This window comes from Nestor notabilis, unplaced genomic scaffold (genome assembly GCF_000696875.1).
Source record: "Nestor notabilis isolate BGI_N333 unplaced genomic scaffold, ASM69687v1 scaffold5555, whole genome shotgun sequence".
NCBI classification, from domain to species: Eukaryota; Metazoa; Chordata; class Aves; order Psittaciformes; family Psittacidae; genus Nestor; species Nestor notabilis.
In genome coordinates this window covers 1,658-11,759 of record NW_009927805.1, presented here as the reverse complement: position 1 = coordinate 11,759, position 10,102 = coordinate 1,658, and the positions used below count along the sequence as shown (strand labels likewise).

Here is a 10,102-nt window from a genome sequence, read left to right as displayed (position 1 = left end):
GAGTCTGTTAGAAAATGGACCACAGAGTTTAAGCATTTAATATGACCTCAACTGTTTTAAACAGATTACATTTCAGGTGCTGGGACATGCAAGAGCTGAATTCAGTAAGGTGGGTTTTGTCTTTGTAAAACAGCGTAATAACTTGAAGATTATCCACAGGGATTAAGAACTATATTAAAAATAGGTCAAGAAATGTCCTATTTTCTCTTCTAGAAAACAGGGATTTGATGAAGCAGGCAGAAAATTTACTGATTTACTTTGAAAAAGCCTCAAATAAATAATTTCATATCTCCCAACAGCATAGCTCTTCTCATTGGAACACATCTTATTTTCAACAGAAAGGCAAACATGCTAGTCCAACCAGAAGCACACAAGACAGAAGATCCTTCAGTATGCAGTTAGAAGACACCAGGAGCTTGACATCTTTCATTTTGCTGCTTTCTTAAAAACCTATTTTTCTTATTGTTACAAGCCTGAAGGCTGCTGTCCTTGGAAAGTCTTAAATTTATCCAAGATAAATAAATTTATCCAGGACAAATTTAAGTGACACAAACATTGGAGAAAAGGGGAGTAAGTAGGTTTGCATAACTAGTAAGACACGGTATCAGTTTTACTCCAGCTGTAATTCCTTCTAGCTGTAAGACTTTGCTCTGGTGTTTTTGCTTGGTGTTTTTTGGTCTTTTTTTCTTTTTTCATTTCAATCAAAACTTAACTGCTAGAATTAGGCAAAAAGAAATTTATTGCCTGAAAGTCTCACAGTAATAAGTAGATAGTTGCATGAGGAAAAACAAAGTTGTGAAAGAAAAACAAAAGCAATAATTTTGGTCTCGAAACAAATTACTGCACCAGCTAGCTGCCTTGCAATGTAAATGTGCCTTCTTCAGGACACTCCATTAAGGACTTCACAGACAATCCTTGGGCCCAACTTGTGCTTCTGTCATCATTCTTCTCTTACAGCACCTAGATCAATCTGCAGAATAACAAAGGGTCTTCTGGCAGCAGCTAATTTCACAGACATAAGTTTTTAAATTTTTAAATCAAATGCTGCACTGAAGATTTTTAAATACATTTACGCAAGGAAAAAAACCTCATGTAACAGATACATGAACCTTCTTGCTTCTCCAGCCTCTTATTACAGGTCCTTTTTCACTTGCACTGTGAAATTGCATCAAGTTAATCAACAGCATGCAGCATAACATGTGGCTTGAGAATGGTAAAAGTCTGAGCTAGTAAAAATAGCTGGCTGATAAAACGTGAAGCAGGACAGTATCTGTCTATTACAAGTCAAGTACAACAACTGTTCTAATGAAAGCTAGAGACAAAAGCTTTGTGGCTTTGGTTTTTATTTCTTCCTCTCTAGGACCTTCCAAGTTCACACAAAATAAGACATCACTGTTCAGATGACCGCAGTATCTCATAGGCCTAAAACATTTCTTCCGATGGTTTTAACACTTAAACAATTTAGAATTATATCTGCAGGTGACTATTTGTGCAACACCTTCATCTTACACAATTCTGTTCAATCGAATGCTGCCTTCTTTGGTAAATGCTCATTTAACAAGCTTTACCTGTATCTAGTCCTTTGTGGGATAATAAAAATACAAAAATCTGGTTCGATATATTTTAAAATGAGAGTGCTTTAGTCTTCTTTTAATTTCTAAAATACTTAGTGTGATTTTCACTTATCCCCAGTCTTGTACGAGAGCTTTTCATTTATCCCCGATCTAAGAGCTCTTTTTTTTTTTTTTCTTTTTTAATATCACAGACTTCTGTTTTGGACTGAATCTGTGTAAGTTGCTAATAGGAAAGTTAGCAACAAAAATTGAAAATGAGATTGCATCTCAAATGCTTGCAACATTTTCTTACCATCACAGCAAGGAAGTATCCCTTAGTATAGTATAATATTTGGCTGCAGCTATTTGAGCAATCTGAAGGAAGTGCTTATTTTTTAACTCTGCAGGGAAGCTTAAAAGTGGCTCAATTTATTTTTAGTCCTTTTTAATTCATAGGAAAAAGCAATACATTTTCTAAGCATTTATTCAGTTTCAGGTATGTCTTCTAAAGATACCTGTGGTATGTTTGACATATATCTTCCCTTGTTCCTTCAAACACACTTAAGCTTTGAGGTAATTTAGGACAAAATATAAGAACACTTATAAAAAATAAAAGCAACACATCAATAAAAAAAAAAAGGCAGGATAAATAGAAAAATATTCTGTCTTCCTCTCTCCAGGAGAGAGGAAATACTACAAATAGTTTCAGCATAATGCATTTTAAAAAGTTAAGTAATCACATCAGTAAGTCCAAAACTAAGAGCACTTTTCAAGCAAGCCTGACTTAAGCAAGCATTTCACCTGAGTTTACATTTCAGGGATTGGGCCCATAGCAATAGAGAAGACAAAGCATCCAGGGGCAGATTATTTCATGTCATTCTACCCCTTACTTAGAGGGGTACAGGAAGGAATAGGGAGGATTTCCCCCCCCAAAAAAAAAATAAAAATCAAACCTTGTCCTGACTCCATGTGGGCAAAAGATGTCACTTTCTATAGCAGCGAGATGCCTATTAACCAGTCACTCATGCCAGGCATGAATGCCATGTCAACCAGGTATTCACGCCTGTCAACCAGTACTGACTCTCAGGAATTACCTTATCATCTGCACAAAGGAACTGGTATCCAGGGAGATTTTGGGAAATGTTAGCAAACAGTGTCCTGCTATCCCAAGGGGACCTTTCAGTATAAGAAGCATACTTCAGGGACGCAAGGCACTTGCCAGAAAGGCCTGAGATGAAACCTGTGAGCTTAGAGGATGGTCCTCTGCCCATTCAATGATAAAGGTATGCCACACTTCCTCTGTAAGATAATTCCAAAGGAACTATGATTTAAAATGTGTCATCTTCTTGAACACATGAAGATTATTGCTTTGGAAAGCATGATTTCACCCTCTCATTTATATGCTATATTGGAAGACTGCAATACTCTAAGATATTTTCTACAGTTGTAAAGATACGTTTTGAGAATGACATAGGCAATGCAAGATATAGTTCTTTAGGCTGAAAAGCTAATCGGAGTCTTCATCATCGAGGTATTCTTCTGCATTACTTAATGTTCGGACTGTACCTGGAAAGAAAGAAAGCTCTATTTTAACCCAGGATAAAATCATAAAAAGCCTCACGTTTGCCATGCTTGCAAACTAGCCTCTGAGAAAGCTGATTCCCCAATTGATTCCCCTAAATGATTCCTAACATCACTTAGAGACAGTAGGGCTACACAATGGGGCTGTAGATCTGGATCTCAAAAGCAGGGCTAAGTCAATAATCACATCTCCTACGAGATACAGTCTATTTGTGACCTTCAAGAGCCATCTTCTGGTTCCTTGGAACTGGAGCTGGAACTCTTACATTCTATTTTCTGTATATATGACTATTAACATCACAAACGACAAGTTGGTGGAAGAGCCTCTATGGTTTTATTCTGAGTGCCTAGCTGTCTGCCATTCTCCACTTAAAATAAAACACATTTCATCTGTTCCCTCCCATTTTTTTCGCATACAGTTTTCCTGAATAAATATTTCTTAGATCTACTTATAAGCTTTTGAAGGGCAGATAGTAAGGAAAAAACAGGAGTATTAACATATATTCACCAGACGTGCAGTGATTCAGGCAGTGCCTGAAGAACTACATATATGTTTGGGACTGTACAAAGATAAACAGTATGGGCTTTTTGTGACAGATAATTATTTGCCTATAGATTTTCAAACATATGGGAACGGGAATATGGATTATATATAACATGTATTATATTATACTACTGAGAGCCAGGAACCACAAGATCCTGCTCGGTCACAGCTTTGCAATAACATATTACAACAAAGTATTAAAAATATCGGGTGCAGACATAAGACTGATAAAATTCACAGAAGTGATAATCATGTTATCCTAGACTTCTGGAAGAGGAAAAGTAAGTAAACTTAAAACTGACCTGCTCAACTGTTTTGATAAAAGAAGCTAAGAGAATAAAATATATATTTTTCTTTTTGAATGTGAGAAGCAACAAAGGAAGAAAGGAAAGAAAAGAAAAAAATTGTAGGGCCCTGTGCTAAAGGGCCATACTTCAATAAAGGACAAATCCCATTCTTCTGTGTAACTGTTCCCCCTCATTCAGGAGCACAATCCTTTTGCATTTCTATGACGGGATTTAAACAACTTTAATTTCTTAGAATATACTTCTGCAATCATGACATTTGAATGTGTGTGTGTGTACAAACAAAACACAAAACTTGAAATTTAAATGGAGACAAAGTAAACTTCCTTGGGTAAAATAAAATGTTTCATAGAATGACTATGATCGAAGCCATATCTAAATAGGAACAGATTTGAAACTGGAGACAGGAAGACTACTGACATAGGACTAAATCTCTGGAACAGAACAATCATTTAGCTCACAGATATTGGAAATACTGAAATACAGAACAAACAGACACAGAAGAATGAAGTGAATAAAAATAACTGAGAAAATGCAAAGTACAAGAAAAAGATACAGACCAGTGGTGTCACAGAGATTATAAAAAGCCAAATTAAGACAGAAAAACAAACAAGGAAGCTAATAGTAAAACTGCAGTTAGACTGAGAACCTCAGCTCTTATCAAGGCATACAAGAAAAGGTAGAGTGTGAGAGTACCAGAGGCTGGTACTGGATGAACTTAAACAGTGGAAGTTCAGGTTGGATATAAGGAAGAAGTTCTTTACTATGAGGGTGGAGAACAGGTTGCCCACAGAAATGGTAAATGCTCCGTCCCTGGCAGTGTTCAAGGCCAGGTTGGACAGAGCTTTGAGCAACATGGTCTCGTGTGAGGCATTCAGGTCCATGGCACGGGGGTTGGAACTTTATGATTTTAAGGTCCCTTCCAACCCTAAATATTCTATGAGTAACTAAGAATGATAAATCAGTCAGCCATGAAACAAAATTAATTTAGAGGGAGTAAAGCAAATACACCGGTAGTTACCTAGCAGCAAAAAATTAAACATTAATACAATTATTAGGGACATGAGAATAGAGAATACTCCTGTAGCAGTTGTCTACAATCAACAAAAATGAAAAGCATTCCAAATGAGTATTAACTAACAGAATACGGAAACAGAAGAAACTCTGCTCTTTGTTACCACTGCTTTCTCCAGAGTCAAAACTGATGGAAATTTATCACGCTTTTCTGGGAAATCCAAATATTATTTCTGTCAAAAAGCTGGACAGCATTTTTGCTGCAATGGCTCTTCTTGGCCTTCTAAAGCTGCAGTCAACTATTTTGCCATTTAATTCCCATAACCACTAACCACCCACAGGTTAGCATTCCCTCTGTTCTCCCTAGCCCAGCAACAATACAGTTGCTAGACTGCATATTCCACTAACACAAGCTGTAATTCTGCCTGTGTTTTTAAGTAATTTCTCATTTCATGTGTAATTCACCTAGGGTTCCCACCCTAACTTCAGCCTCCTGAAAGCTCGTAACATTAATTAATGCAGTACTGAACAACGCAGTCTTTGTTCAGCATTTTAAAATAGCCTTGTATATCTAAACTCTTTTAGACATGTACACTGTGCTATTAGGAGAAATAAATGGAAGTAGGAGGCAGTGAGACTATTTTGATAAATACCTGAAAGCATTCTTTCTTTATTTCTCTATTAGGAAGTCACTCGGAGACACACACAAATATATATTAAAAAATATATCTGAAACTAAAATTATATATATCAATAAGGAAATAAAAGAGGAGCATCTGTTGGTCTTTGGCTTAGTTTGGAGGAACAGACAGGCATAAGGGGGAACACACCACATTGTTTTACTCTCATACCTTGTCCCTTGTGGTATGCTGCTTTTAAAGTAGTTTCCATCCTGACTTGCTTTCTTGTCTCTCCATTCTGAAGAGTCTGTCTTCCATTTTCCTCCCCTTCTATTATGGCTTCCACATCTTTCGTGCCCTTTTGCCTCTTGCTGACACAAGATGGCATTTTGTATGGACTCAGCCACACTGAATGTGATAAACCACAGGTCTCTATCACAGCTCTGATGAACTGACACTCTCAAGTGAACCCTTCCAAACACAACTTCCAGCCCATGTCGCTCCCAAGTGGATTTTATGGCTATCAAGATACTGTATTTGGTCAAAATACTAAGTGTCCCCTATAAAGGAAAAGAACATATCAGAATAACAAAACCAGAAATACCTGCACTCTGTTTCTTCTTAAGAAGGGATGCACAAGTTGCATTGGTTGCCATGTCTAATGCCAGTTTCTTCTCATTGTTCTTCAGATCTGTTCTTGCCCCTTTAGAATAGAAATTTTTCATCATGAATAACTGTCCCAGCTACTCTTTCAGCAATGGTGTTACAATATAAGTTTCAATAGCATGGGTTGAACAGTAATAGACGTGGGAATCTCATCTGTGTACTGATCTGAAGCAGAATAAAAACTATGGATGCTCTTCCATGAGCTACAGTTGGCTAGGGAACTCGCTGGCTGCTTTCCCTTTCCAGGAAGCAGATGTCATTGCCGTTCTGGGGTTAAGTGCCTAATTTTATCTGTAAAGCAGGATGAAATTTATCTTGAGCAGGTGAGATGTCTACTCTCCAAACAGCTGCCAGAATTTCTGCAAGGCTTATGAAGTCAGGCAGGTAAGCTGGCTGGGGACTGTAGTTGGGTTACAGGAAAACACTTAAAGAAATACGGATTAATAAACATTCAGCAATCTAGTCTGCCACACAGATTGTTGAAACCTTGGTGAAGATCTTTACCCTTTGCCAGCAGCATCTCTACAATATCTGCATAACCTTTCCATGCAGCAGCATGCAAAGCTGTGTCTCCCAATTTGTTCTGTGGAGTTAGAGGGAAAAGCAACAGGATTAAAATACAGAAAAAAACCTTTCAGCTCGTACCAAGCATGAATAAGATCACACTTCTACTGTAAGGGTCAGGTGGTTTAACCTACCTGTTGATTTAACTCTAGGTTTGCCTGGGTAAACAGAACATCCACTATATCTGCATAAAACAGGGTGGGGCGGGTGAAAAGAAAAATTTAGCAGAAACAAAGTAGGCTTTTTTGCGTTCATAGTCTAAATTCTGGTTAAGATTCAAAAAAAAGAGTGATCCAAACAGCTAATGAAAATTTGTATCAGTCAGACTGCATTGAGCAAGCTTTAACTTTTCTTAAAATAAAAAATAAATGACATTTGAAAAATCTTGGCTTTTTTATTTAGTACTGCACTTTTGGCAATCGGTCTAACAAGCAAATCAAGAAAACCAGGGAAGAATAATTTCAAAATAATTCTCCAATACCTTTGTGGCCTCCATGGCATGCCCAGTAGAGAGCTGTGTTTCCAGCTTTGTCTAAGCCATTGACCCCAACTCGATTATCCAAACACTCTCTCAACCAGCTTAGGTTGCCTGAAAGACAAATTCAGTTTTGATGATTTTTTTCTCTTTGAAAAGTTAATAGAACCGTTAAAGCACATATTTGTTTCTGAAGGGTGTCAGTCCTCCTATGAACTTATGAGGAAAAAGGTTATTAGCAACAATACTTATAATTCATAAAATAACCAGTCTAAGTCATGCCAAACACGTTTTCTTCTGCTCCCAGAAGACTATTAGATCCCTATGTAATTAAATAGATGGTACTAAACTCTTTCTATGTGTATAAATCACAAAGTGGCAGTTCTAACAGGCTGCGAACCAGCTCAGCTTCTAAAAGCTGCAAAACTTACCAGATAACTTGCTCAAAATACCATATAACCAAATAGACAGGACATCTTCATTATAAATATATTATTATTTTGGCAGAAACAAACAAATCATCCTATCACATTACAGAAATCATGCTTACCACGTTTGGCAGCTTCATGCAGTGGGTTATCAATAGACTCTGCTTGCTCTGCCACTGAAATTAAAAAAGAGACATTCTAACTGCTTCTGGAACTGAACAGAGATTTGGCATCTGTGTGGTAATAAAAATTTATTCCAGAAGATGATGTCTGCTACCGAAGAATGGACAACACGAAGCAACCACAATTACTAAGGTATTAGCAGTTCGCAATCTGTCATGTAACACTGTTACCCTGCCTACATTTCCTAGCAAGACTTAGAAGAATTGTGCTGTACTGTCTGTACACATGGCTTTTCAAAGTGATTTTAGTTGAATCTGAAAAAGCATTTCTATTCAGTTCAAACAGGTATGGGATATTCAATGTGTTGCAATGCCCAAGAAAACAATGCTTTCTGTGGCTGAATTAAAAAGTAACAAATGGCAAGCAGCCCCATTTCTGGAGGGGGGAGGGATCAAAGGAGGTCTACAGAATTGCTCAAAATCTGATTTAGCTTCCTGTCCATATGCAGGTTTATTGATTATCTATCTCTGTAAGAAGCCACTCCACGCTGTGTCAGACTTCTTGATCTCAAAGCTATTAAAGGGCTGACATCATCCATCTTTAGGTCTACTTAAAAGGAAGGCAATGTACAGACTGAAGGAATATAGCCAAGATACTGCTAATAAGAAGATCTTAAAATAGGATACCAAGAGTAGAAGCCTATCAGTTTCATGTGCCATCTATAAAACCATCCTATAGATCCAAGTGTTGTTCCCCTCAAAACTGAGAACATCTATTGTTTGTTACCTGCACAAGCAGAAACATGAATACTTGACAAACTTAAGCTGTCTCTAGGTAATAAAAACATAAGACAGCCTGTCCACTGCTGATGTGCAGTGGTGACCTGTATTGCAGACGTATTCTGAAACGCTCTGGTAGAGGACTGTTAAATGCCAATACTGTGATCAATTTTTGAAAATCAGTGTATCAGTTATTTTTATTTAGTGATTTTCTTTGATTATGAATGATCTTGCCAAATGGAAATATCCTAGACATTACCATAGTTGCTTGGAATTAGTCCAGTTCTCCCTTTGCAAGTTCCTTTCCACCAGTTTGTATCACTCTGCAGAGAATAAGGAAAATATTTTAGAAGGGATATGCTGCATCTCAAAAGTATTCAGTCTTATGGGACATCTGAGACTCACCATGTCTGAGATGTAGATAATATCTCCTTCTTCAAAGTACAGTTCATCTGGCTTAAAAAAAAAAAAAAAAGAAAAAAGTAAACAAAAATTTGAATCTGTGTGCTTAGGTAAAACAAATACATCCATAAAGCAGAGTACCTTCAACTCTCCTTTCAAAAGAACAATAACTCAATTCTCTAGCAATTAGACAATCCTGACAGTCTTTCATGTTGTAGTTTGAATTGTCTACAGCTAACATTTTGGATCTGTGACCTTCCTTATAACTAAAGAAAAAGACTGTAGTCTTTCCAACAAAGCACTGTGCAAGAAAAGTAGTGAAATGCATCTTGTGTTTATTAACTTCATACCCTTTCTGGTTGGTCTCAGTTCATCAAATCTCTCAGTTCTCAAATTATCTTTGTAGCCTTTGGAAGAAAAGCAAAAAAAAAAAAACCATGCAGATCGCTGATCTTAGGTTGCAGGTAACTGATACTAGGGAAGAAAGCATGCTGCTTTCAAGAAGAGCTGGATTTAAAAAAGGATAGTGATGATTAATCAGACAGGTTTAGTCACATTAAGAAGGATATCCATCAAAAGGCTTTTTCATTGAAAACATAGTACAGCATGTCTAATAAACCATATGTAATAAAACCCTAGCAGAACTGAAGAAATGTTATTACAGACAAGATTAAAATTAAGCTTCTCAAAACACTAAAATCTGAATATACTTACAGTTCTGGGCTCAAATGTATACAGGGCCCTGAACACTTTAACCTGCCCTAAAAAAGAAACGAACAAAACCAGTATCAGTATCATACCTTCTAAACATAGCATACACATACAGCCCTCAAATCCAAACAAATTTCTTTCCTTAAAGCTCCTTGCTGAATAGTGCAATGCCTTTGAAAACTGAAAACATAATCATGATGAAAAGACTCAACCCAGCAGCACAGGTTCTGAAAGAAATGGGCCAAATGATCAGCTAAATGTAAGCTGCTTCTTGTCAAGGAACTAGGTCTTCAGACTCACCATGCAGGTCAACTGAAGTGCTACCATTGATTTCTAA

General features: G+C 37.1%; 1 protein-coding gene across 1 annotated transcript; it reads right to left on the bottom strand.

Annotated features, from left to right (window-relative positions):
• Positions 1-2,878: 2,878 nt before the first annotated feature.
• On the bottom strand, positions 2,879-9,811 carry OSTF1 (osteoclast stimulating factor 1). The gene is made up of 9 exons (XM_010014221.1): positions 9,769-9,811; positions 9,058-9,108; positions 8,912-8,975; positions 7,873-7,926; positions 7,329-7,436; positions 6,982-7,031; positions 6,788-6,866; positions 6,222-6,320; positions 2,879-3,119 (listed from the first exon to the last, which is right to left on the bottom strand). The coding sequence occupies exons 2-9, from the start codon at positions 9,058-9,060 to the stop codon at positions 3,061-3,063; spliced, it is 516 nt and encodes a 171-aa protein (XP_010012523.1). The 5' UTR covers positions 9,061-9,108; positions 9,769-9,811; the 3' UTR covers positions 2,879-3,060.
• Between the last annotated feature and the right edge of the window lie 291 nt (positions 9,812-10,102).